Below are 26,032 nucleotides of genomic sequence, written 5' to 3'. Positions count from 1 at the left end.
CATAGCTGTCTCGTGTGCTGCACACGTACCTCTCTTTCCTTTTGGGCCTCGTGGAGTTTTCATCGGCCCATAGTACTTTGATGGGCCGGTCAAGGTTCTGGCCCACTTAACCAGTGCGTGGTGGGAAAGTATTTCCCGCGTCCAAACACCCGGGAACACAGTCCAGCGCCAACACCCAAACAAAACCTATTTCGGGCCCAAAAAACAAGAAAATAAAATAAAATAAACCAACAGAAAAATTGATTTTCCCACCATTGCCGCGGATTTGGATTTCCTTGATTTGATTCCACCTCTCGTTTCCTCGCCGTCGCCGGCCGCCGTCCGCCGCATGTAAGTGCTTCTTCCTCGTTTGTCGACATTGCGGTGATTGCAATTCCGCCGGCGTTGCATTATTGTTTTTGATTTTCATAAAATGCATCACTGGAGAAATTACTATGATTTGATCGAGGTAGCGTTAGGGTTTTGATCTGAGGAACCAGAGAGAGATTTTTATATGTTTGTACGGGTTGATTCATGACTGAGCTGAAATTAAATGATTTTCCTTTTTCTTCTTTTGCTCGAGTGAGATGAGTGATGGAGTGACAATAATGACTGTTTGTTTCCATCAGAAATTGTTTTCTATTTGTTTTAATTTCTCAAAGATTGAATCTTTTTTAATAAACTCTAATCATTGAGGGGGATTCGAACTTAGGTGTAAGGGTCGGGCCGCGGGCACATTCTGCCCGTACCAACTCGCCTAACCCATATCTGCTAATGCTTTTTGGGTTCATATTTTGTCTAATTTTGGGTTTATTATTACTACATCAAGGTTTCTGTAACATGGGGCGCTCTGCACACAACATTAGAATTTAGATGTTTTATGAATGAGAATGCGCGATGCATAAACGGAGAAACAAGTACGTAGCGGTGAGACGAAGAAAACATTGAGAGAGAAGGAAATTCTGACATCTTATTAACTTACTTTATTGCAGTGCACAAAATCAAACCATGATAGTATCATTTACTATGTTTAGCTCAACTGTTGTTTTTGCAATAATGTATGAATCTAATTCCACTCATGGGAAAATATTTATCAATAGTTTCGTCATAAGAGAAAAGTGTTAGTAGGTGTTACATGTGGAAGGTTGGAAATCGGTTTATCATCTGTTATTACATTGTCATTTAGCCTGGGAATTATGGGGTTGTATGTTAATATATGGTAGTTTAATTAGATTATGTCAGTATGTGATCACAACTCTCTTTTATAATGGCGGCATAGCTTTTTGGGAAAATCTGATAAGGTTGTGCCATGTGTTATGGGTGCATGTGTTTCGGAGGAACACAAAAGCTTTTGCTGCTTTAGGATAGTCATTGCTGGAATTGGGGTCAATTGTTGAGATGGATTTTGATCAGTCAAATTCTTTGGTATATTTAGTTTGTTCCTGTATTTTTTTAATCTTTTGATTGCTGCTTTTGTACTTGGGTAGTGTTTATACTGAATCTAACTTACAAGATAAAATTATTGAACTATGAGCTCCTATAATAGTTTCTTAAACCTCTTTAATGCTTCAGCGTCTTTGGGGATACAATTAAGGAAACTCTTAAATCTTAGCATTATCATGTTAGCAGATTCTTGGGACCAAATAAAGAAATGAAGGACATGGTTATGATTGAAGTTGCTACGTTGCTCTTTCTATCTCTCTCTTTTCCGTCTTTCTTTTGCTCTAAACATTTGTTCAAAACATTCTAAACTTTCAATACCTCCTTCAGAATTCAATAGCATCAATGATTTGTATAAAGCTAGCATGGTTCTATACATACTTGAAACCATATATTATCTTTTAGTCGTATACTGAAGTAGAGCTTCCAATGCTTTTGCATTGAGCCTGAAGTTTCGGGTGTCCAGGAAGGAAAGTAGATACTACTATGACTGTTGAAGTTTGGGGCGAGGGGAGGTTCAGACTGTGCGTTTAGGAGGACATTCCTGCTCCTGAGGTTTCGATGGATTGGGCTATGATAAGTTTGGAGTAACCGAAATTTGGACTACTTTACGTTTTTCCCTAGCTCTCGGCCCAAATTTATAATTGTTACAGTCCTGACATAACGTAAAACTGTTACGGTCCTGACATAATGTTTTTCTCTCTATCCAATGCTTCCCCCTCTCTCCTCTCTATCTATCCATTAAAGATTCCTTTCTTAGCACAAGCGTGAAAGAATCGAGGTCTACAGCTCAATCCTTCATTCCGATCATAGACTTGGTGAGAATTTCAAAACCTTGGCTCTGATTATGCATTGAGCGTTTTTCTTTGTTTTACTTTGTACAGAAGCATTGGCGATCTGATGATTCAGAGAGTTCTATCTGAGTTTCATTTTCCTTTCAAATTAGACTTTCTTAGCATCGTTCGTTCATTGTGAATTTTATTAGACTAATTGTTGTTTTGTGTGGTTATTATATAAACTTTAAACTTGATAGACTTGTAATTTGATTGAGGAGTAAGAGTATAGGTGGAGATCTGAACATCCTGAAGGATCTATATGTGATCTTTTGCAAATTAGACCTTTTTAGCATTTTCTTGAGTGTGAATTCAGATTTAATAATGAATTGAATTTAAGCGATATTTGTTTGTTATTGATATTAAATATAAACGTCTGTTCTAAGTTGATTGAGCTAAAACAACTGCATGAACTTTAAACTTTTGATTATTTGTAAATTGATTGAGGTATAATAGTATAGGTTAAGATCCAGAGATCTATCTGTGGTCTTTTGCAATCACACTTTTGTAGCATTTCTGAGTGTGATTGCAGATATAAATTAATTAAAATTTTGACCGTATTTGTTTGTTATTGTCATTAAATTTAAACCTCCATTTCTAAGTTGATTGACCTAAAACAATTGCATGAACTTTAAGCTTTTGAGGTATTTGTAAATTGATTTAGGTATAACAGTTTAGGTGTTGAAACAATTGCATGAACTTTAAGCTTTTGAGGTATTTGTAAATTGATTGAGGTATAACAGTTTAGGTATTGATCTTAAGATCGAGAGATCTATCTGTGGTCTTTTGCAATTAGACTTTTGTAGCATTTTCTGAGTGTGAGTTAAGAATTCAGATATAAATTTATTAAATTGAAGAGATATTTGTTTGTTACTGTTTTTCAAGTTAAACTTCTATTTCTAAGTTGATTGAGCGAAAACAATATCATGCTGATATAAGAACAGCTTTGTCTCTCTGGTTCAGGACTTTATGGTTATCATTGTTACTCATTTCACTTTCTTTTCCTTCCCTTTGTAGTCATATCATGTTATAATTGGTAAAACAATATTTGATAATCATGCTCATCTTATACGGTTTTCAGTTAGCGTGTGCTAGGAAAGATTGTGAAATTACTTTTTCCATTGCAGGGGAAAACTTTAAAACGTGAAATCTGTCATCATGAATCAACAGAGTCAAGGAACGGGCTCTTTATCTTCGCCAGACCCCCCTATGAAGCGAAAACGTGGACGTCCGCGTAAGGATGAAAACTTGGCTCCTGCAGAGAACCCAACTGTGATCCCAGGACCTGACAGTTCGAAGAAAACCAAACAGAGTGCAAGTACAAGTGATGATGTTGAGAATGAAATGGTAGGCCAGGTAGTCACTGGCGTGATTGAGGGGTCATTTGATGCTGGATATCTTCTGAATGTTAGGGTCGGAGACAGTGACACTCAGCTGAGGGGTGTTGTGTTTCTACAGGAGAAAATCACTCCCATTACTCCAGCAAATGACATTGCTCCTCATATTATGATGTGCAAAAGAAGAGAAATTCCCATACCACCTCTCAACCCACAATCTCAGCGTTATGAGTCTGCCCGCCCATCAGAACAAAGTAATAGGCAACCTGTTGAGGTGAAACCCCAAATACCTACAGTTCCTAACCAAATTCAATCCTCTGTCCCTCAGTCTGGAATCCTGGAGTCACTTGAAAACAAACCTTTCTCTTTTGTGACTCCTCCGGTTGTGAACTTGCTGAAGAATGATGCAGTCCTGCCCTTGGGAGGAAAAGTCATGCCACAGCAATTTCCAGAACCTGGAACTGATAACCAATCTGCCCCTTCTATGCCCAAGCCAGAGCATAATAACGTTGTTCAACAGGAGAAAGTGCTGGAGGAAGTTGAAGCTGCCACAATAATGGAAGGGCCAAATGGTGTAGAGGCCAATAAGGCATCAAAAACAGAAACAGCAGCTGAACCAATTGCTGACCTACCAGGTGTTGAACCCGTATGTAAGGCTCCTGAAATTCAAATTCAGGCTGCGGGTTCTGAAAAGAGTGCGTCGGCTCCTTATGAAGTAAAGAGCTTCAGACTTGAACTCAACCAAATGCCTGTATTCGGTGAACCCAGAGTGACCACTGTCATGCCAGTTGTCGAACTCAACCACACGCCTGTATTTGCTGAATCCGCAAGAATCGCTGCCATGCCAGTCATTGAGACTGAAGGTAAGGACAATCAAATTCAACCTCAGGCTGTGGATTCTGAAAAGAGCGCATTGGTTCATGATGGTGCAAAGAGCCTGAATCTTGAGCTCAACCAAACTCCTGTATTTGCTGAACCTGCCCCTGTTGCTCTCATACCAGGCATTGAAACCTTATGCAAGGATTCTCAAATTCAACCTCCAGATGTCAGTCCTGAAACGAGTTCATTGGTTCATGATGCGGTAAAGAGCGTGGACATAGAACTGAACCAAACTCCTTTTGCTGCTCCGGTTAGTATTCCATCCGAATCAAAGATTGCTGCAGAAGGATCTATTCCTCTGGGAACTGCCGAACCTCAAATCCCTACTTCTGATGGCATTAGCAACATGGAGTGTGACATCGAAGATGTCATTCCAGCTGCACAATCGTAGATCCATGCGGCAACATCTAACATTTCGGTTGTCGGTATGAGAACGAGACAGTTAATAGTGTCTGAGGTTGTTTTTTTTTTAGTATTCAACATTTGAGGATGTTTTTAGTATCAGTTTATGCATTTCTGCTCTGATTTTAATTTGTACCTTTCGGATAATGTTGGCAACTATTTACAAGTTTCTGCATGTTTTCGTTACTCTTTCCCAAATATTGTTTTTAATCGGTTTTTGATAATTCCAACGGTAACCTAACGGCAGCATGACGTCAGCTAACCATTGCTAGCTAGCGTTATGTAGTCGCCAGGTAGTTGTCGGCATTCAAATGGGCTAAGCTGGAGGGCTAGCAAAATGTCAAGCTTGACATTCTAGCGCCAGAAGGCTAGGCTATAGGGTTGGCTGCTCTTGACTAGCCCTTTGGCCGGATGGGAACCACGAGCCATTTGGCCTAGCTCTTGATTGGAGATGGTTTTCATGTCAAAACGGACTATTTTTAGCCCTATAACCCTTTGGCCGGAATGGTTGAAGATGACCTTTAGGCGAGTTGTTGTGACCTCCGTAACTCCGTTGGACGTTGGAAGAAAGATCTGGGCGTTGCGTGGTTGTTTTGCAAGATCTCGCTTTCAGTTCGTAGAGTGGATCAAACAAAGATGCATTCAGCGCCGGAATAGTCTTTTTAGCTAAAATTTAACATCCGCTCAAATTTAGTATTATAGTTACAACTCAAATATCTTTGATCTTCTATCAACTTTCAAATGAAACAACAAATCACAAAGAGTTTACCTCTTTGGGCTTTAGTCATCAGTCAGTTAATAAAAAATTGAATCTGTAGAGATTACAGCCTGCAGATTCTTTGAACGTTTACATAAGACAAGGGACCAAACGAATCGAAATAGCGGGAGAACCATACGTTAGTCACATCGTCGTCTTCAGTCGGGTTTCTTCAAGTTCAAGCAATTTTCTACCGATTGGCCGAACAATTCGCGGACCTCCCTTAATTCTTTCTCTGGCACCAGAATATCATTGAGATTGTTAGTTATCACAGCAGCCAATCAACTTTTATATCAAGTGCAGGGAGTAGTTCTCAAGAGCACAAGTATCATAGAATTAGAAAGACGGAAGGGAAAGAAACACCTGCAGCTTCGAGTTGTCTCTGGAGTTCTTGGCCGACAGCATCATTTTCGGCCTAAAAAGTTTCACCAAAAAATTGAGGTATGAACTTATGAAGCCCAGTCAAATGAAGTAACACAGAAATTAAGATCTTGGATGGAGAAACATATGAACCCCATACCTGCAGTTCTGCAATCCGTTTCAGCTGCCCTTCTTCACCTCCATCGGCTAATGGAAGTGCTGCAACTAATGCATCAAACTGTGCAAGAATCAGGCGGTAGTATCTTAGTTGAACAGCACAAGAGCGGAATGAATTGATAAACTAGATGCTATTGACAAATTCAACTCATATCAGCAAAACTTAAGCAATTACGATGCCAATAATTGGGCCACAAACAAGCTTAAACTATCACATTATGCCAAACCCGGTGGAAATGTAAAAGTATACTTTGTATTAAAACAGAAGAATTCATTCAGGAAAAGAGCCATGTGCACGAATGCGCTGTTTAGAATATGGTAACTTGGGTCGCCATAAGTTACAAAATTTTAAATACTTGACATGATTCAAGATGGTAGGGTTATCAAACATGGAAATATGCTGCACCTGCTTAGCAGCCTTAACAAGAGCTGCCCCCATGAGCTTGGGTTGTTGGGCAAAATCAGCAGCATCCTCGGTAGGATTAGCTGGCGGTTCTGGGTAATTTGGTGAAAGTCGGACTGGAGGAGAATCCCTTTGTAGTGTCCCAAAGGTATTGAAGGTAAGAGAAGCAATTGTGTTCACTTGCCCCTGTAATTGGGAGATTATATCCATCGAGCAAGCTCGCCCTGCCATGAAATTTACAGAGATAATAGGTTACCCAACTCTAATACCCCATACATAAACTCATGAAAACCGAATACAATATCCGTAATGTGGCTGAAGAAAACAAAGAATCATAGAGCTAGTCATTACTAGATCTCCAAACTGAATATTTTTTGTTTTTCTCCAACATTACATTTACACCTATCAAATAAGAAGTATCCCAAACACAGGATAAAAGATCGATCCTTCAGCAAGTTACCAACACAAAGGCATGAATCAAGCTTCATATAACACATATTTCCTACCACATTTTCAAAACCCGCTAAGGCCCCCACATGAAAAATAAAAATTAAAAAAAATTAAAAAAATTAAAAAATCTTGACAATGCAGTTATTTTCTACAATGTATATACTCTCTGTCTGACTAGGGTCAATAAAAGGGAGAACCCACAAATTTTAGAGAATCGAGAAATAAACAGCAATGAAAAGAGCCTAAATTTCTGTTTGGAAAGAGAGAAAATTGGAGCACCGATGAACAAAGAGAGCACGGCGGAAGTGGAAGTGTATGGCGGCAGCATCGGTGAGTTTTTCGAAAATCTATGGGGGCATATGACACTAAATTATAACGATTGTATCAGAGAAGAGGAGAGAAATTGTACCTGGCTACTGAAACGTCGTCGTTGGAAGAGGTGAGCGTCGTAGCGACGGAGGTCTCTGCAACTCAGAGAGAGGGGCTACTAATTGAGAAACCGGCGGCAAGTAGTAGATTGTAGAAGCTTCGAAGTCTTTGGGCCAGCCCACAAAAATTAGTGATCAACATTTTAGGGCCTTTGGGCCTGTCATGTAGCCCACAAATTTGAAAAGAAAAAATGAAAACAAAAACGACGAGCCGTTTTAGGCTTTAGCCCTTGACGGCGTTTTTGGGAATACACCAACAATTTCTTAATATGCATGAACGTCCGTCTCCTGTACATTGACATCTCCCTGTGACCGTTGGATCCTAGATCGTTGGGTTTTTGGTGCACATCCGACGCTCCATTTGTCAGGTGCATATTATAACCCAAAATATAGTAGCATTTTCACATTTTTCTAACCCTAATTTGCAATACCATCAGACTCAATTCATCAAAACAAAAGCATAAAGAAAATTGTTCGATTCAATGAACACGTTTGCTCGCCACCCTTACGTTGTAGAGATCATCACCACTGCATCGATTAAATTAGTTTAAATTTTGAGATTTATATAACAAGTAGATTAAATCGCACTAATCATTGCGGTGGTGATGTTCACCACACCTGTGAAGGCCGTGGTTCATGAAAAACAACACACGCAATACTACAAAAACCAAAATATTCGAGAAGTCTTCCATGAATGCCGTAACCTCAGCAATACAAAACTACATCCAAAAGTACTTCTCCAAGAAAAAACCAAAAATACTCGGTCTCAATTCAAAAACAGTATCATAATATTATTATCGGTCCCTAGAGTCGAATACGGAAAAAAGCTCAACTCAGCTGTACCCGATTTGTTGCTGCTGCTGCTGCTGTGGCTGCTGGTAATTACCGTACCCGGCAGCAGGATAGCTTCCATAGTACACGTTAGGGTCTTGGGAAACTTGTGCGTACCCATAGCGATCGGGGGTAGGTGCATATCCATAGTAGCCGCCGCCGCCATTCCATTGGCTTGGATCTGCCTGGGGCTGAAAAACCCATCGTAAACATCAGTCGAGTTCGAGGGCATTTACAAAGTTAAACAGCTTTATGTTCAAGTATAGTACGCACCTGCTTGTTTGAAGGACTGCGCCCCCATGAAAGACGGATATTTTGTGCACCCAGCTGAGATCCATTTAGTACACGCAATGCTTCTTCGGCACAGCTTCTGATGACGCATAAGCACAAAACAGAAGGTTTGATTCAGTGATATCCATGGAAACAATCCCCAAAGAGAAGACTAGCAGATCCGCTCACCTGTCTGCAAACTGAACAAACCCACATCGCTTGCCCATTGGTATCTTGACATGAACTAGCTCACCGTACTTGCTGAAAACTTGTCTCAAATGGTCATCAGTAACATTACCATCCAGATTACCTACAAATATCTGCAGCAAAAATATTCAAAGTCACAAGCATGTGGCTGAAAAGTAATTTCAAAAATGGAATAAAACACAAAGTACCCACAGTTGTATTGTTCAGATCACTCTCATTCTTTGCACCCTGAGAATTTTGATATGAAGCTGCATACGAAAAAGTTCAACTAACAGCTGAGATATGCAGAATAACACTTCACAACCCCCTTATGCTATCAATAAAAGAAACAAAAGCAAGTGTAGACAATCAGACATATTTTCTGGCCATACTTTCTCCCAAAAAAAATTAAATAAAAACAATGTAAACTATTCACTGCCCATGTGCGTTCAGACCAGACAAACAAACTAACCACTGCGGTAATGCAATAATCTTAAGGCTTATCAACAGAATTAAGAACGTCTAACCACATTGTGCCACATGTTAAGGGACCCAACAAGCATTATGCACATGTATAGCAGAAAACCATATGCATATGCACACATAGTGCCAGCCTTCTAATCCCTAAACAAATACAATCTGCAAGGTCTAACCAAAATATAGTATGGAAACGCAGATTAATCCTGGTGAGCAATGCCGGTATCAAACCTTACCCAGTAGTTTCCATCAGTGTGGATGATTCTTACGCTCACATTACCCTCACATAACAAACAAATATTACTGACAAAAAAAATTTGTTCACAAATACTTCCCTATGCTAAATCCAAAACAAAACAGACAAAAAAGAGACCATGCTTGGCCTACATGCGAACTGTTTGAGCTGACTGTGCTTTAATTGTAAGAAGTAAAACAAGGAATAAGATTGTTCGAAGGCTGACAAACCATGGATATCATGATGGTCGTGCCACATTCCTCTGTGCTCCTTGGTTAGAGGTTTGAAATTTAGAATGTACAACATTTGTTGTCAAAGTTGCTTAACTGGTTGGACAGACTGGTCCTTTATCAGTTACCTAAGTGACATTGTTATCTACATGGAATTATCAAGTTCACAAATTTAGTCCAATGAATCAATCAACTCGAATTAAGTATATGTGCATGGTTATCCAGTTGAACCAACATCCAGCCCAGTCTGGTTTAAAATATAATGGTAAAACCTAGTCAAATATCATAGAAAGTCTAAATTATGAGGTACTGACAATGATGGCCAGCCAACTAGATAAAGTTCCAGGAAATTCCAATGGGTTGCAACAGGAATTCCTTCCAGAACCCTTCCTCAGGAATTGAAGACAACAGGATTAACCAACGTCAATCAATATGTGGACCACTAGGAGGAATGGTAAAAGTGAATGAAAATGTAAAGGGCAGATGGGGACGATACATAAGGAATTAAAGATGTAAATATTTTGGAGGGCACTTTTTTAGCCAAACAACAAGATAACTTAACCACCAGTATACAGGTATCATACTCAAGTGAAACTAGAACAATCACAACATGTAACTTCACTGAAAGCTGAACCACCAGAACGGGGGCTGGAAAAGAAAATTTAAAATTCAAAAATGCAGCATAACAAATGCCACATAAGAATAAAGGCCAGTACGTTAAATTTGAAACTGACCTAGCGAGGCCACGCACTAAGGGGAGACCATTTCAGCTGAAATCAGTATCTGGCCCTTAGATGACAGAGCCTCCTGACACCCTGCTTTGAGACAACAGGAGTTCTATAAGTTGTCAAGATTTTAATATCATTTACCTTTGCCCAAATTTTCTATTGAAATTATATGAATCAAATGAATTGGAAAGCACTGCTCATCGTCGAGAGTAAAGCTCAAACAAAGCAAACTTAGCCAACTGAAAAGTAAAGTTTCGCACATTGGATACCATATCAGAACCGGAATGCACTACCTTACTATGGCATACTAGTAATTCATATTGGGGAAAACACAAAAGGGAACACACCAGTCATACAGATATAACAACCAATTAAAGTTCTTATACTCTTCTCCCAAAATGCAACACAAAAATATTTGCATGCAGCCACAACCAAAAAGCCATACATACATGAATGAAACCATATAGAACATACCATTTGAATACTGCTGACTGCCCCCGGCGTTTTTGTTTGCTGCTGGTCCAATTCGCATAGGCCTTGTAGAGCATAGAACTCCATTCATCTCAGTCATGGCACGCATCTGTTCAGACTCATCTCCAAACTTAACGAACCCATACCCCTTGGTGCGCCCTGTGAGCCTATCAATGACGACCTTGGCACTCTTACATGATGGATAACGGGCCCTGAATGTCTCTTGTAGCACATAATCCGTCACATCAGCAGCCAAATCTCCAACAAATATCGTATAATCCGGGGTATCATCAGAACGTTTCTCGCCGGTAGATGCCCAGTTCAATCTGAAGTTCTGGGCACCATTTGGCATTGGGGTACCATTGAATGCCTGAAGCACTCTTTCCGCAGCAGCACGGCTATTGAATTCGATGAACCCGTAACCCTCTGATTGACAAGTTTGCTTATTGCGGATGACTTTCACAGAAACAACCTACAACACATAATTAACAAGAAAATAAATAAACGCTAACCTCCAATAATATAATTATAATTCCAAGAAAACACCTGTATATCTATATCCTTAAATACACAGATATAAATATCAGAGCTTCAAACGTATACGTATATGAATGTGTGTGTGTGTGTAATTGGGTGCGATTATAAAGCAAAACAAAAGATCTAACAGACTAATGAGAAAAGCAAAGAACCTCGCCGGTGTGAAGAAAAATATTGTAGAGATAGTTCTCCTCCATCCAGTACTGCAGGTCGCCGATCCAAAGCGTGCGGACCTCGTCGGCGGAGGCGGGCTGGGAGTGCTGGGGGAGCTGCGGAGCCGGAGGGGCCACATGCGACTGCGGGGCCCACATGGCAGGTGCCTGGGCAGTAGGCGGTGGCATCATCATGTAGGGCTGCGCGGGTTGCTGGCCATACTGCTGGGCGGGCTGCTGGCCCAATGCTGACGGGGCCACACCGCCTGCACCCGGTTGCATCATCATGTGAATGTAGAGAGAGAAGGGGAGGAGAGAGAGAGAGAGAGAGAGAGAGAAACCCTAAGGGAGAGGACGAAAAGGTCCTGTGAGAGGCGGAGGGAGGGGGAGGGAGGAAGGGGGGGAGAGAGAGAGAGAGAGAGAGAGAGAGAGAAGGCGACAAAAAGCCAGACGGACAGATTTTAAAAGCAGAGGGATTAGATTAGGGATTTGGATTTCTAGGAGCAGACACGTAAGCCGCTCGCGTGGCAATTTTTTAATAATTTGGGCTTGTCGGTGGATGTGGCCCATTATTGTGGACCCTATTTTATACCACCTGGGCAAAAACTAGGCCCAATTAAATAAGGCCCCCATTAAATGGACCCATGTTACATGTGTCCACAGTGCATCGGCCCCTAATTTTTATGGCTCAAATTAATAACTTTTTCTTTTTTCTGGTAACAAAAAAGTTTAAGAGGAGATTGGCTACTCTCACCACCAGCGTCAGGTAAACCCACAATCTCAAGGTAGAGTGACTTACGCTTGGCATAGAACAGCTACCACCGATATGAATTTACATATAGATCGCACACCAACTAGAACTGCTGGCAACGCAAATTATACCTTTTTATTTCTTGTCCAAATGGTACAATTAAAACACTAATCTTCCAAGTGATGATGATTTATCTCGTCTATTGAGCAATGTTTTGCGTCTTACTTTTTTCAAAAAAGTTATTATTATGAGGAGGAAAAGCGTTCAAACCATTACAATAATGTTTTGCGTCTTACTATTTTCCAACACATAATAGTCCACATCAACGTTTTTTAAATTTGTATGAGACAAAATGAGAGACCATATATCAATCAACAAAAACATTTAAATAAATCTCTTGTATCCACTAAATCAGTGTCATCTCTATTTGTAGGAAATGACCAAGTGCCCAGTTGGTTTGGTCAATAGTGGGTCAAGAAATATTGAATGGCGATCTAACCCGCATGTTGTCTCATTTAACTGCATTTATTCTTGTAACCCATAGTCTAACAGAACGCAGAACAACATAGCAAGTTAAATAATCAAGAATTATCACAACAGACACAAGAGCCGATATATTCAATTATCATCTAGTCTTGTATAAGTACAACTTCCAATGCACACGGCCCAACGCATTGGATGAGTGGCTTGACCCACCCTTGTGAATTTTAGATTTCGTCATAATTTGGGCCAATTTTCATATGAGCCCGACAACCGTGAATACAGCTTTGACGAATGAAGACCGTGAAACGATAACATAGGTTGCTCGCACGGTAAATTTTTTATCCCAGTTTTCAGCTTCACTCTCACTTGCGAGTGTTGCCCACAAAAAAACCTTCAAATGCTTCAATCTTCCGCGATGCTCTGGATCTGAGAACTCGAAAGAGAGAAGTAAAGTCCTCAACTTTTACTGGTACGATCACTAATGTTTTCATCCATCAAGTTCTGTAAGTTCATTTGATCTCCATTTGCTTAATTTAATTGGGATTTTCATGTAATTTAGTAGCTTTTGAAGTGAATTATCACACCTCCCGTACTTTGGATTTTGTAGAGTTTCTGGGTTCTTTTTGTCTTGCAAGCAATATGTATGAATGAACAGATATTTTGGGTTTGACTGGATTTGTTGGATTTTTACGTGAAGCAAAGAAAAGGGCAGTCATTTTATGAATTGGGTTTTTACTGGTGTGATCAAGGAGTTGGTTAGATCTTTGTACTTGGGTCGAAATCGAAGATCGAAATGGATTTGCATTTGAAGAACTTGTTCGATAGATTCCAGGAGCAATTTGGGTCCGGTCCGGGGCTTGGTCCCGGATCAGGGACATGTCTTATGAATGTGGAAGGCATTGCTCCAAATTTTATCAAGTCCATCTACAAAGCTTCAGCAGCTCTGTATAGGACTGATCCCTGGAAAAGGTTGTGTCCCGGGCATATTTTTGGTGTCCGGGTTGGGAAAGATACCGATTGGTCTGGCAAGAAACAGCCATTTCCGTGTGTTCAATTCGTTGGAGGGGATGGTGGCGATATAGGGTTTCATATGTTTCGGTCTCAAAGTGATGCAAAGAAGATGACTGGCTCGAGAGAGACAGTTCAGGTGCCAAATGTTGAGCTTTTACGGGTCACATATGAACGGGAGGCATTGATGTTTCCCTCGAATAGGAAAATGATCAAATCTTTGTCACTCGAAGTGTCAGGGAGTGATCGCTTCCCTGTCATTGATGTTGCCAGATGCACGTCATCAGGGAGTCTTAGGTTTAGGCATCCGAGTTCTGAAGAGCTTAAGTTTGTGTATGCATTCATGAAAGCCATAGCTCTGGTGCACCCATTGCTGCAGGAGGACAAAGAAGGCGGTCCAAAGTGGTCAAGGTTAATGCACTTTGAACCGTTTATTGAAACAGTTGATGTTCAGTGGCCACAAGAAATGGCCAAAGGTTATGATCTTGTTGCAGTTACAATTTCGCACCCACCTGGCCAGGCATACGAAGAGAAGGCTAGTACAACGGCTAGCTCAACCCCAACCAAATATGCAGAACTGTCAAAAGAGGAGAGTTTTGTTGATATAAGAGTCTACTTAAATGGCAGCTTGAAGCAGTGTGCAGCATGTGAGAAAGAAATCCACAGTGAACAGGCTCTCTCTTGTGGACGATGTCAAGCTGTGGTCTACTGTAGTTCTGTCTGCCAGAAGCAGCATACGAAAGAAACACATAAGAGTATGTGCGGTCTTTACAAGGCTATGATGGAAAGGGAAGAAGAGCTTGAGATGAACATCTTCATGTTCGCTTGTGATGCTGATCAACCTTGTAAATGGCTTGAATCATTGGGCATCCATCAGAAGGGCATGTGGAGGAGAAAGTGCAGTTGCTATTCTCATTGCCCTTTTGGTCTTCTTCCTGTTAAAGGTGGACTCTGGGATGCTTGGGGAGGGCTCAATGATGAAGAGTTTCCACGCGACTCATCTTTTCAACATCATGTAAGAGATGGTATGTCGAGTCCAATCCTCCTCTCTGGTTGGTCGGAATACTACAACCTTCGGTCACTGCCATTGTCAAGCCCTGTTGCTGATATCCTCTCTCACCCATTGACGGTTTATTACATATTAACGACTCTCAACATCAGCTCAAAGAACTTACTGCAGAAGGGCAAGGAGGTGATTGTTCACTACCTAGGGCCAGAGGGAGAGTTGGATTGGATGCCGGCATTTGCAGAGGTTGGTCATTTGCTCAATGGATTGGGGAACGTGCAAATTGTTATGGTAGGTTCTGAAGTTCCAACAAATTTGTCGGGGACAACTTCAGGTATCGGTAGCAGGGTGAGGGTGAATCTTGTCAGGGGTGTTTATCAGGAGGAAGCCTCCTACCTACCTCCACCCCATGTCATTGTTGCACTGAACTGTGGATTGGATAGCTATGCAAATTGGGGTGGAGCTCTTAATTCAATCAAGTCCATGGCCGTCCCAGCATTCTTCACCGATCAATCTGAACTCTCATGCGCAAACGCTAAACAGGCTCTACGAAGTGCTGGACTGCATATCACACATCCTGTGACTCCAAATCCTTTCCGCTCGCCTGTGAAACATCACGAGCCTTCCAGCAATCTTCCTTCGTACAGCAATGGTTTTGTGCTTGGAGTAAATACATGAGTTGGCAACCATGAAGTTTCAAAATTCAATCTGAACTCTTTCTTGTCATGATAATTGTATTTTTAACCTTACTTTTTTGTCCCATTGAATTGTAGTAGCAACCTTGTTGCATATTTGATACTCGGAAGATTTTGTAATTTTTCGGTGCGGTCGTTGCCTCATCGTGGTATTACAAATCCGCTTGTGTAACAAACGTGTATCTTTTCGTTAATACTATATCCCAAGATTCATAATATATCAATCACATTACCAATCTATATTATAACACGTAAATTAACACAATCGATCGATCCTATATGGCAGTCAACATGAATCTTGCTCAAAAACTTGACGCTTGCCTTTCAGGTAGCTATTTTGCCAACCCATTACAATAAGCACTTTACAAATAAGTACTCTCCACAAAAGCAGATTATAGTCTCTTTAAATTAGCGACTCACAAGATTAAAACTTTTCAGCAACTTACCCAAAAGATGGAAGAACAAGTTGCGTCAAAGTTTGAATACTAGCCAATAAAAAATGACGGCTCAAAGTCAACCTACCTCAGGTCCAAGTTGCCCATAGCCCCAACTTGGCCGCCAGAGTAGGGCCTACAAAAGCTAATCAACCACCGCCCTTTTCCTCCCTATCAAGGCACCTCCTACCTCATCCATCCCATTTTAGGATTGCAGATTTTAACTTTCTGCAAAAGCACTTCTTGTTGGCTCAAAAGCACTTCCTTCTGTTGGCTCTTGCAAACTAAAGCAATGGAGATCCCTGCCTTCCACCCTTACCAATCTGTCTTCCCTTCTCATCTCATCTATCCATACCATTTGGTCCCAGAAAACTACGTGCACTGGACTGAGACCCCCGAATCTCACATTTTCTCGGCTGACCTCCCTGGTAATTTCAACTATCCCTCTTAGTTTCCGAGAGAAACTTACGTACAACTGGATGCCAGATTGTGGCGGCAATATCTCAAGTAAATCACGCACTGTCACTTTGTTTTATCCGTCTAACGTGACAGTTTGAGATTGGCTTGGGATAACACAGCAGGCATCCACTTTTGTATGGAAGGGAAGTTCCTTATATTTGACAACTTAACAATAATATTAATCGACCCAATTTTTCTTTTCTTTTGTTGGTTTTTCGTTTTTATTGTTTTTTTCGTGAAGTGATTTTCGCGTATTTTTTTTAATAGCGGTCAAACTTTGGTTTTGGTGGTTGTTATATATGATTTGAGCAGGTGTGAGGAAAGAGGACATAAAAGTAGAAGTGGAGGACTCGGTGTACCTCATAATTCGAACAGAGAGGATCGAGGAGGAGTCCACAGAGCAGCCTAGCAGCAGGACCTTCATGAGGAAGTTCCGGCTTCCGGGTCGGGTCGACATCGAACGGATTTCAGCCGGATATGAAGACGGAGTGTTGACAGTTACGGTGCCGAGATATCTGAGGAGGGCTTTCTTCATTGAGCCAGCTGATGTGCCAGAAAGGCTTGAAGTTCTTGCAAGGGCTGCTTAGTTTTAGTTTAAACATGGCAAATTAAAATAAAATTAATTAGATAATAATTAGTTGTGCTATTTTTCTCTTTGATCGGGTTGAAAACCTTAACAAAGGTTTTATCGAGGTCCTCTGTTTGTACCTATCCTCATTGATGTACATATTCCATTTATTATTAATGAATATCGTACTTTTTCAACAAACAAAAAAAAAATAGTTTTGGGGATTCTATTTTTGTTAAGCCAAGGATTGTTGGATTGTACTTGATTTGAGTTCTCACATTATTGTACAAATGTTTTAAACTATTTTCTGTATTCCTCTTTAATTTCTTGCCATTTAAAGTGATGTTTAACGAGTTTATTTATTTGGTTTTATCATGGTTTTTGTTACAAATGAATATTAATTAGGGTGTTTGAATACAAAATGCTGTAAATCAAAGAAGAATAGTCTAACCACTAGAAAAATTGTTACCTATCGATTATTGTAGCTTCAGTCGTCATGATTTGACGCATTTAACTACTACTTACAATTCAATGACGACAACTTAATTAAATGGATTAATAAAAATTGGTTTTCAAAGCGAGAGTAATCCAAATTTAAGGGAAAAATCATATTCAAGTATTAATTATGTTTGAAAATTTCTGAAAATCTATGTCATTCAATTGTAACAAATGAAACTATAAGAACCAAAGTCGAACTTCCCTCAAATACCAACCAAACTTTGTAGCCAGTTCAAGTTCATGAACCCTTTGATTATTAAATAGCAATACTCCCAAACTTCTAGATTTAAAAATTGGGAGTTTTAACGAAAAGTTTATGGTACTGTTCATTTTAACGAAAAATCACATTTTTACACTAAAAAGTTAAACCTTGTACTATTCACTTTACCTTTTATTTTATCTTTATCGTTAAAACTCAAAGTTTTCAAGCTCTTTTCATTAGTTTTTCTTTAAAATATATATATATATATATATTTTTTTTTTAAATGTTAATAATAACACTATCAAAATATAATTGGTAATAATATATTCAATCACAAACAAAATATCTGACGTTGGTTAGAAGAAAATTGAAATACTTCTATAAATTTTTTAAAAAAGATTGGACAGTATAAAACTTGTTGTGGCCGCGAAGAGGATAAAATGTGCAAGTCACGAGAATAAAAGACGGTTCATGTGGTTTTGTGTTGGGGATCGAATAATGCGATTAAGATATTTCCAAGGTAGATACAAAATCTCTTGGGAATGCTATATAATATTTATCAAGATAACTGGAGGACCGCAGGCTGCAGGCATAAGGACCACAAAACTCAATCGTTTGTCTCATCCGATCTTACAATGTTAAGTAAATATATTGCACGTGACATTACGTTATTTGGATATTGTATCGCAAAAAATATTCTAAAAATAATCGAAAAATTATAGTCTAAAAAAATTATATTGTTCTTAATTTTAATACATGAGGACAAGTTTTGACATAACGAACAAGTTGTTTTTTTTTTAACTAAAAGGTCACGAGTTTGAGTCATGAAATAGTTTTTTGCAAAACAAAAATAAGGCTGCTTACGATAAACGTTTATTTTCAACCCTCACAAAACCAAGAACTTTGTTGACTTTGAGTGGATCTTCAATTTAACACATAAAAAAGGAAAAAATTATGAAACGAAACTCATAGAATTAAGTGGGTCTTCAATTTACAAAACCCATCGTATGCACTCCAAGCTAATAATCCATCAGTGGATAAAAAATAAAAATAAAAATAAAAAAAACCCAGCATTCAATTTGAGGTGCATCAACCAAATCAAAGTTGCCCTGTCCTTCTCCCTCCCCCCATTGAACGTGTAAATTCAATGGCAAAATACACACGTCAGCATTACATCATAACTAACCAAGGTAACTTTTTACACACTCTGGAACTCAACAAGTTACCCTGGTAAATAGTACTAGTACCTCTGTTTTACCATCTTCATAATTTCAACAGCCTCACTCAATCTCCTTTCTGTAGCTTCTCTAGCAACTGTAACTCGCCCGGCATTCCTGCATTAAGATTAAGATGCTACTAATTAGAGCTTAACGATCGTTTAATTTAAGTTTCCGAAGAAAAAACGAGAGATTCTTTGCTTAAATCTGACCTCTTGTCATTGTTGCCAGCCTTCCTACTAAGTTCCTCAACAAGATTGTGTAGCCTTTTCAAAAGAGCGGGCGATTTACGCACAGCTTCAACGCCTTTACGGCTAGCACAAACCTTCTTCAGAAGTTCGGAAGCGGTGAAATAACCCTCTTCCTTGTTCCTGAAGTTAGGGTAAGTTATTAGCCGTTAAACCATTATAACAAACGTTCAATTTGGCAAATCATATTTGAAAGTATATGGCTTACGAACCTTACAAACTCGCATACAACAGTTTCTACTGATCCCGGACTGTCAATTAGCACTTCTACCAGGTGTGGATAGCGGGCAAGGTTCCTTAGAGTTGAGAGCACGTGTTTTTGAACCTCCTGATCGGGTATACTTCGGGTGGCTGAGCCAAAAATCTTCAGCAATGTTTTAACAGCTCCTTCCTCCACGAGTTTTTCACAACATTTCTGAGAATGTGCAGTGGCCTTGTCTGCCAGTAGGATTATAACGTAAGTACACCATGCTAGGATTACATTTCATGTAGGAATAATGGAAAGACGTGAGTTTTGGAATCATGAACAAACCATGGAAATGTTATCGAATCTATTCTGAAATGTAAAATTAGCGTAATGCATGCGAACTTGGATCAAGAAATGTTGGAAATGGAGTGCATCATACAATTACTGACAACTTACCCAAAGTAACACAAGTGTGAAGAATGCTGCTGATACTTTTCATTGTTTGTAGCTCTGAAAGTGCTGCTACAAGTCTGTTTATAATCCGCATGCTATCATCTATATTCGTGGCAGACTTTTGCACTCTCAAGCGCAGCTCCAGTAGCTGACCTTCCGTCTCTTTCCTCCTTAGAATGTAGCCTCTCCAGCATGACTGTCACTCAAAATCGGTTCTTTTAATTTACTGAATTCGGTAATAATTACAAAACAATAGCTAAAACGATATGTACAAAAATAGCCAAAAATAATTCTACAGACTACAGGTTTTTTACCCTGTTTGACCTTTTGATTCATAACAGAAACCAAAAACAACGGAAGGAACATTATGTGAAAGTAATACATCAATCGAAGGTCCAGCTGCTAGAAAATTCTTTCGACATTTATGTAACTCCAAGTTTTTCATAAATGCAGTGGACTAATACTTCAGCCACATTAACTGGTAACATTAGATTTCTACTGAATAAAAGAAACTAATGAGAACAAATGAAACATTAAGGGATATATCTTACTTGTATCACAACAATACATTGCCTTTCTCTAGCAGCTTTTTGCCTAGCAAACCACCCTCGAATATGAGACTGAATAATGACCGCAGAATTCGTTCTGAAGTTTAGTGACATAACACTCCTCCACCACCTTTGCAATTTCAACACAGAGCAAACAACTTTATTTAGTTCAGCACCCATATAAAGGGCTCCTGTGCTATTCAAAGGACAACCATTGCGGACGATTGGGCGTAGTGAAGCAGCACCTGCAACAAACCAAGGCCATAAACATTTGTAACTATAAGTTTCTATTCAAAGCTAGAACATGCAACACAAATAAATAAAATGGGTAAGAACCAGTCAGGAAAGGTTGTAGTAATATACCTAAGAGCCTATTTTGACTAATCTGCCCCCTGACTATTCGTTGAATTTCCACTGCAGCTTGTCTATGACGATGAAATGATTGACGCCATATCAAGCCTCGAATAGCGCTTTGGATCTTTACTGCAGCCTGTCTTTGACACGACAATTGACTTCTGATCAGCCAACCACGGAAGTATCTCTGAAATCATTTAAGCACACTACTGAGACATGATACTTGCACAATAGAAAAGGGGAGAAAATTACAGTCAATCATCTAGATAGTATAAATACCACTACAATAGAATTAAGTTGCATACAAAAGATTGCTTTAATATGACAAGGTTTCTGCTGCCCTATATGCTCAGAAGACATGGAGAAATGCTTACTTGGATTGCAACAATGAGAAGCCTATGATTTTCAGCACCTTTCCGGGCAAAACACCCACGTATATAAGATTGAATGACGGTGGCTGAAACAGCTGCAATTTTGTATTGCTGATAAGCCTTCCGGCATTTTGACATTCGATAAACACTTTGGATTTTTATTATTGCTTGCCTGTTAATATGAAACCTCCTCCTCAAAAGCCAACCACGAAAATGACTTTGAATTTTAGTTGCAGCGGAATGCTGATAGAGAAGAGAATGACGGACAGAAAAATTCTTCCATGCAAACTGGATTTTAATTGCTGCCCTTACTTGAAGATCATGCGCAACACTTTCTTGGCACAGATTGCAAGATTTATCTACAAGAGTAACCCCATGAATGTATCTCAACCTTGCAAGCCACCCACGAATATATCTTTGGACAACAATGGCAGCTTTGACTAGATCAGGAGCAGATATATCATGAGTTACAGTACTTCCTCCCTCATAATTGCTTTTTTCAGTATTTTCTGCCCTTACTTGAAGGTCACGTGCAACATTTTCTTGGCACAGATTGCAAGATTTATCTACAAGAGCAACCCCATGAATGTATCTCAACCTTACAAGCCACCCACGAATATATCTTTGGACAACAATGGCAGATTTGACTAGATCAGGAGCAGATATATCATGAGTTACGATACTTCCTCCCTCATAATTTCTTTTTTCAGTATTTTCTGCCCTTACTTGAAGATCACGTGCAACATTTTCTTGGCACAGATTGCAAGATTTATCTACAAGAGCAACCCCATGACTGTATCTCAACCTTGCAAGCCACCCACGAATATATCTTTGGACAACAATGGCAGCTTTGACTAGATCAGGAGCAGATATATGATGAGTTACAATACTTCCTCCCTCATAATTGCCTTTGTCAGTATTTACTGCAAGTATCAGATATGGATTCCTCCATCAGAAATAGAACAGTATATACCACGCTTACAATACAAGGACCAGAAATAAATTGACAGAATAAAATTACAGGTAAGCAATAAACTCTCCTCTGAGTGACGGAATACAAATAAGTCAAGAAAATCGGGGAAATAAAAGAAATGAACTCTGGAGTCAGAGAACTGAGTGAAGAGAGAGGAACTAGCAAGGGGTAACAACAAGAAATGGCAACACGACGGACATTACTCTGGCATTGAGCTACAGAAGACAATACAATTACCTTTTTCAATATTAATGTTATCCTTATTCGTAGAGAGGTTAAGCGAAGTTGGAGAAGTTGGTTTTGCAACAGATTTATGGTTCCTTTCAGCCATATCTTGCCACCAGGCCTGAATAGCCTTAAACTTTCTTACAGAATCTGTTTGTATATACAAACATCACAACAAATGAAAAATACAAATAAGGCAACCAGTTTCAACAAATGAACAAATAAAATTAGCCTTGAAGACAGATACAAGAAAACAAAGGAAAGAAACCTTCAGTGTGGTGGTCATATGTTTCCTCTTCGATCTGTGTTGCTTCGGGTCTTACATAGCATCCCATACATGTATATTTTCTGTCTGTACTTTGGCAATCACAACCCAAGAGTTTATGGAAATTTAATTGGTCCTGCCAAAGAGATACTCAATGTTAAAGTATTATGACAACAGCTGAATCCATTCTTCCACCATTATAAAATATCAGCTCTTTTTAAAGGATAAACATCATCTATTGCTATTACCATATTTTTCTTGACAATAAGTTGAGATGAAAGGAACACCAATAGTATCACCACACTCCGGTCATTTCGTGCACCGTTGTATTCAAGAATGTCACTAATTTGCAGAACCTGTTGAAATATTTCAAGATGATTGTATATTAAGCTGGCGAAGGTATTCAAATGGTAGGATTTGGCAAATTTTAAGCTAGATGGGAAGTTCACGAAGTGAAAATGAAGAAAAGAAAACCAGCACAAACCTCTGGAAAGTTTCCCAATAACGTCAACAATTTCTGGGACAATAAAAAGTTGTGCACTGCATCTGAATAATCAGTGGCCAACATGATTGATTCTTCGTGACTTGATTTATTACGATCCTGTAACATATAATTTAATGTGAATGAAGAGAGGAAACTAAATCTCTATGTTCACAAAAAATTATAGAAGGTAAATTAAACATTTAGTACCTTTGATGACCGACCACAACATAGTTGCTTACGAAAGTAATAGTCCAGCAAGCACCATATGGCTTTTCCATCAACCAATGAAGCAAAACTGTCAACCTTGCAATCATAATTTTCACAAATTGCCTGAAAACCCCAATAAAAATGATTATCAGGAGCAGAGCAGTGATTTTTTGTGTAACTTGGACAAATTGCAGATTGTGTTTGTTAAATTGCAAAAGAATGCTATTCAAACCTAAGAATAAGCTGATAAACTTTCAGCTATATATTAGCAGCAATACCTGAATCCACTTTAAAATCATTTCCAATGAAGAGGAATCAAAACTGATCTGTGAAACAGAAGAGAAATGATTAAAAGTCAATTTTAATTGACACTCTAGATCATGTAAAAATAATACCACAACAATATTAAAAATAACAGAAAAGGGAATAAAAATAGGACCAACAGGTAAACTAATAAGAAACTCATCCTCATTGAAACAGACATACCACACTGCCACGAATTTTGCAAATTTCCTCAGCTAAGTTTGCTTTCTTGACCAGAAGCGGTAGCTGCAAGTTCAATGACAAAGTTAATGAAGAATATTACCAACAAGCAGATAACGGTAAACTCATAAACAATTCTTAACAATAGAAGGGAGAAAAAAGGAACAGGCCTGCAAATGGACAAACATGTTCCAGAGCAAGGAAAGAGTAAGTTCCTTGTCCCCACCAGCAATATCATCTGCCACAATCATCATTCCATCTTCATCATGTAAAACAACGCCAGCCTGTTTAAGGTACTGCAGGGCAATGCCACAATTTGCCATGTTCTTCTTAAGCGTATCTGCTGGAACAACCATTTTCTGTTCACCCAATGCAACAGTGAAATCACTTACTAGTATAAACATTCTGTTAAACAATAATTGTACCTGCTTATTTATTCAAAGTATAAAGAAAGAAAAATAACAACCGTGAGGATAGAGGCGTCATCTAGCAAAAGTTGAATGGCTCTGCACAGGCGCACCCCATCTTGAAGATCAGCAAATAAATCGGTAACTCGAAAGTCATATTCAACAAGTGGATGCTGCACAATAACGAATATCAATCGTCGATTAGACAATGTAAAAATAATTTTGTTGATACTAAAGAATGAAACATTATGCCTCATCATCAATGGAAATGGCCCAATCTTAAACAAATCTTAAAAGACACTTCTTTCGCTCACATCCTGAAAATACACACTTAAACAGAATTCGATGTAAATGAGTGTCACACATAAAATGAGCAACCTACCTGCTGATAGGACACTTTGTATCCTAAAACCACCAGATGTGCTGAAATATTACCTTCGCCAAGCATGACATCAGATGACAGAAAATCTAGTTGAGAACCACAATGAAGGAAAAGTCAACCCTATAGTTCAAACAGGACAGTTACAAAACAATCAACGAGCAACAGAGAAATGGAGCGATGTTTACCATGGATCACCTGATGACTTGATTTAATATGAGATTCAACTGTAAACAATAAAGGAGAACCCCCATCCACTCCATCAATACCATACTTAAGAGAAAGACTGCTCTGGCATTTCGCTCTATCAAGGATAAGAGCGAGCATCAGAAATCTCTTCAAAGTGACATTTCCCAGAGCTTCGTAATACCCCGGTCTGTAAAGACCCTCAACCTTCTTGTTGTAAGCATAATCTTTCGCTAGACCCGAATGTGCAAAAAATTGCTTCTCAATGATCATTTTCAGAAACCTGAGTTCTTCATCAGAATTAGCATCTGTGTCAGACAACAAAGAATCACCACCGAAAACAATGTACAATCCAATTCGAAGCCAAATTGGGTTATAACTCATGAGGATTCTAGTGGCCTTCTCCTTCAACCCAAAATCTGTAACTAAAGGGCAATGTGCCTTCATCTTTAATCTCCCTTCATCAATATTCTGCGTAATAAATAAAACAGTCAACATGTTGGCCAAATACTAAAGTTTTCTCTAACTTTCTTAGCAACCAAACAAATGAAAGGAAAATCATACGAAGGATTCTGAGAATCCAAACCTTTGCTACATGAGTCATCGCATCGAAAACCTCCTTGCAACTGCCCATGCTCAGATAGAGTCGCATCCTCTGCGTCAAATCATCAACACTGCACACATGCTCCAACGAAGAACGCAGGTTCAAATACTTGGAGCTCGAAAACGCTACAGCGCTCACGGCCCGCCACGAAGAGTCTCTCTGACGCTTGGGGTCCCGCCACGCCGAATCGACCCCAACCGCACTGCCGGGATCGCTATCCCTCTTTCCCTTAGGGAGCGTTCCCGTGCGGTCTCCATCGACGGACAAATTGCAGCCGCAGGATGTAGGGTTTTGGAAGAGGAAATTGAGCCAGACGGAGAGAGACTTGGCCAGCGACTTGAGCGATTGCTCTTTCTGAATTTGGGCCTTGCGGGACGATTGCGACTGCTCGAGCTCAAAGGCCTTGAGTTTCCGGGACGCCGCCTTTATCCGGCCAGAGTTTGATGGAGCGAGAGACGGCCGGCGGCGAAATGACGAAGAAGTACCAGGGGTTTGTTTCGAGGCAGTGAAGAATTTGGGGCCGGGGGACTGGAAATTGGAGATTCGCGAGGAGGCTTTAGGGGTTTTGAAATTGGTGATGTCTTTGAAGAGGGTGGAGGGGTTTCTGTAAGGCGACGGCGACGGAGAAGGCGGTGGCTCTCGGCCTTCCATTGGGGGCTTCGCGGCTCAGTCTGTGGCTGAGAAACGCGAAGAGGGGTTTGAATTTTGACTTGGTTTGAATTTGAAATGCCCAGAGGAGAGAGCGGGGATGGCGATAGATGACGCTTAATGACCA

At 39.7% G+C, this 26,032-nt stretch overlaps 6 protein-coding genes across 14 annotated transcripts; 3 read left to right on the top strand and 3 right to left on the bottom strand.

Annotated features, from left to right (window-relative positions):
• The first annotated feature begins 164 nt into the window (after nucleotides 1-164).
• LOC137729721 (DNA binding protein) lies at nucleotides 165-5,056 on the top strand. Of its 5 annotated transcripts, none has more exons than XM_088677094.1 (3): nucleotides 220-330; nucleotides 2,167-2,237; nucleotides 3,380-5,056. In XM_088677094.1, the coding sequence occupies exon 3, from the start codon at nucleotides 3,411-3,413 to the stop codon at nucleotides 4,857-4,859; it is 1,449 nt and encodes a 482-aa protein (XP_088533220.1). In that variant the 5' UTR covers nucleotides 220-330; nucleotides 2,167-2,237; nucleotides 3,380-3,410; the 3' UTR covers nucleotides 4,860-5,056. The 5 variants fall into 5 exon arrangements, with proteins under 5 accessions (XP_068324829.2, XP_088533222.1, XP_088533220.1 ...); XM_088677097.1 differs by having other exon boundaries at nucleotides 226-330; nucleotides 3,334-5,056; XM_088677095.1 differs by having other exon boundaries at nucleotides 253-330; nucleotides 1,872-2,237.
• A 455-nt stretch (nucleotides 5,057-5,511) lies between these two features.
• MED21 (mediator 21) lies at nucleotides 5,512-7,971 on the bottom strand. Its single transcript, XM_068468060.2, has 5 exons — nucleotides 7,427-7,971; nucleotides 6,571-6,791; nucleotides 6,148-6,225; nucleotides 5,991-6,042; nucleotides 5,512-5,862 (listed from the first exon to the last, which is right to left on the bottom strand). Exons 2-5 carry the CDS (start codon nucleotides 6,775-6,777, stop codon nucleotides 5,786-5,788), a joined length of 414 nt encoding a protein of 137 aa, XP_068324161.1. The 5' UTR covers nucleotides 6,778-6,791; nucleotides 7,427-7,971; the 3' UTR covers nucleotides 5,512-5,785.
• A 133-nt stretch (nucleotides 7,972-8,104) lies between these two features.
• Nucleotides 8,105-12,026, bottom strand: LOC137729200 (polyadenylate-binding protein RBP45). Its single transcript, XM_068468058.2, has 6 exons — nucleotides 11,563-12,026; nucleotides 10,877-11,345; nucleotides 8,946-9,001; nucleotides 8,736-8,866; nucleotides 8,550-8,646; nucleotides 8,105-8,467 (listed from the first exon to the last, which is right to left on the bottom strand). The coding sequence occupies exons 1-6, from the start codon at nucleotides 11,848-11,850 to the stop codon at nucleotides 8,279-8,281; spliced, it is 1,230 nt and encodes a 409-aa protein (XP_068324159.2). The 5' UTR covers nucleotides 11,851-12,026; the 3' UTR covers nucleotides 8,105-8,278.
• Nucleotides 12,027-13,055: 1,029 nt separating this feature from the next.
• LOC137729368 (zinc finger MYND domain protein) lies at nucleotides 13,056-15,681 on the top strand. 5 transcript variants are annotated; one of them, XM_088678314.1, is made up of 2 exons: nucleotides 13,056-13,265; nucleotides 13,494-15,681. In XM_088678314.1, exon 2 carries the CDS (start codon nucleotides 13,590-13,592, stop codon nucleotides 15,486-15,488), a length of 1,899 nt encoding a protein of 632 aa, XP_088534440.1. In that variant the 5' UTR covers nucleotides 13,056-13,265; nucleotides 13,494-13,589; the 3' UTR covers nucleotides 15,489-15,681. The 5 variants fall into 5 exon arrangements, with proteins under 5 accessions (XP_088534440.1, XP_088534441.1, XP_088534439.1 ...); XM_088678315.1 differs by having other exon boundaries at nucleotides 13,121-13,265; nucleotides 13,499-15,681; XM_088678313.1 differs by having other exon boundaries at nucleotides 13,121-13,299.
• Nucleotides 15,682-16,110: 429 nt separating this feature from the next.
• On the top strand, nucleotides 16,111-17,149 carry LOC137730327 (HSP20-like chaperones superfamily protein). Its single transcript, XM_068469395.2, has 2 exons — nucleotides 16,111-16,367; nucleotides 16,711-17,149. The coding sequence occupies exons 1-2, from the start codon at nucleotides 16,232-16,234 to the stop codon at nucleotides 16,983-16,985; spliced, it is 411 nt and encodes a 136-aa protein (XP_068325496.2). The 5' UTR covers nucleotides 16,111-16,231; the 3' UTR covers nucleotides 16,986-17,149.
• A 1,469-nt stretch (nucleotides 17,150-18,618) lies between these two features.
• Nucleotides 18,619-26,027, bottom strand: LOC137729913 (binding / calmodulin binding protein). The gene is made up of 19 exons (XM_088678247.1): nucleotides 25,240-26,027; nucleotides 24,656-25,124; nucleotides 24,471-24,556; nucleotides 24,148-24,261; nucleotides 23,852-24,040; nucleotides 23,685-23,747; nucleotides 23,477-23,524; nucleotides 23,199-23,321; nucleotides 22,992-23,108; nucleotides 22,756-22,863; nucleotides 22,511-22,643; nucleotides 22,255-22,392; nucleotides 21,048-21,967; nucleotides 20,683-20,860; nucleotides 20,323-20,564; nucleotides 19,775-19,967; nucleotides 19,344-19,569; nucleotides 19,096-19,254; nucleotides 18,619-19,000 (listed from the first exon to the last, which is right to left on the bottom strand). The coding sequence occupies exons 1-19, from the start codon at nucleotides 25,906-25,908 to the stop codon at nucleotides 18,907-18,909; spliced, it is 4,269 nt and encodes a 1,422-aa protein (XP_088534373.1). The 5' UTR covers nucleotides 25,909-26,027; the 3' UTR covers nucleotides 18,619-18,906.
• Nucleotides 26,028-26,032: the final 5 nt, after the last annotated feature.

The sequence above is a fragment of the Pyrus communis genome, chromosome 10 (genome assembly GCF_041283825.1).
Source record: "Pyrus communis isolate YQ-2024b chromosome 10, ASM4128382v1, whole genome shotgun sequence".
NCBI lineage: Eukaryota > Viridiplantae > Streptophyta > Magnoliopsida > Rosales > Rosaceae > Pyrus > Pyrus communis.
This window is presented reverse-complemented; position numbering and strand designations above follow the sequence as displayed.

What these genes read in the sequence shown, in the direction of transcription:
- LOC137729200 (XM_068468058.2), bottom strand. Translation starts at nt 11,850, where the DNA reads ATGATGATGCAACCGGGTGCAGGCGGTGTGGCCCCGTCAGCATTGGGC. An exon ending in CAGTCAGCAGTATTCAAATG is followed by an intron (nt 9,002 to 10,876) that starts GTATGTTCTATA and finishes TTTCGTATGCAG; the next exon opens with CTTCATATCAAAATTCTCAG. An exon ending in TTTGTTCAGTTTGCAGACAG is followed by an intron (nt 8,647 to 8,735) that starts GTGAGCGGATCT and finishes ATGCGTCATCAG; the next exon opens with AAGCTGTGCCGAAGAAGCAT.
- LOC137729368 (XM_088678314.1), top strand. Translation starts at nt 13,590, where the DNA reads ATGGATTTGCATTTGAAGAACTTGTTCGATAGATTCCAGGAGCAATTT.
- LOC137729721 (XM_068468728.2), top strand. Translation starts at nt 3,411, where the DNA reads ATGAATCAACAGAGTCAAGGAACGGGCTCTTTATCTTCGCCAGACCCC.
- MED21 (XM_068468060.2), bottom strand. Translation starts at nt 6,777, where the DNA reads ATGGATATAATCTCCCAATTACAGGGGCAAGTGAACACAATTGCTTCT. An exon ending in TTGTTAAGGCTGCTAAGCAG is followed by an intron (nt 6,226 to 6,570) that starts GTGCAGCATATT and finishes ATTCTTGCACAG; the next exon opens with TTTGATGCATTAGTTGCAGC. An exon ending in GAGACAACTCGAAGCTGCAG is followed by an intron (nt 5,863 to 5,990) that starts GTGTTTCTTTCC and finishes TTCTGGTGCCAG; the next exon opens with AGAAAGAATTAAGGGAGGTC.
- LOC137729913 (XM_088678247.1), bottom strand. Translation starts at nt 25,908, where the DNA reads ATGGAAGGCCGAGAGCCACCGCCTTCTCCGTCGCCGTCGCCTTACAGA. An exon ending in TTATTGTCAAGAAAAATATG is followed by an intron (nt 22,644 to 22,755) that starts GTAATAGCAATA and finishes TCTCTTTGGCAG; the next exon opens with GACCAATTAAATTTCCATAA. An exon ending in TAGTCAAAATAGGCTCTTAG is followed by an intron (nt 20,565 to 20,682) that starts GTATATTACTAC and finishes GGTTTGTTGCAG; the next exon opens with GTGCTGCTTCACTACGCCCA.
- LOC137730327 (XM_068469395.2), top strand. Translation starts at nt 16,232, where the DNA reads ATGGAGATCCCTGCCTTCCACCCTTACCAATCTGTCTTCCCTTCTCAT. An exon ending in TTTCTCGGCTGACCTCCCTG is followed by an intron (nt 16,368 to 16,710) that starts GTAATTTCAACT and finishes TGATTTGAGCAG; the next exon opens with GTGTGAGGAAAGAGGACATA.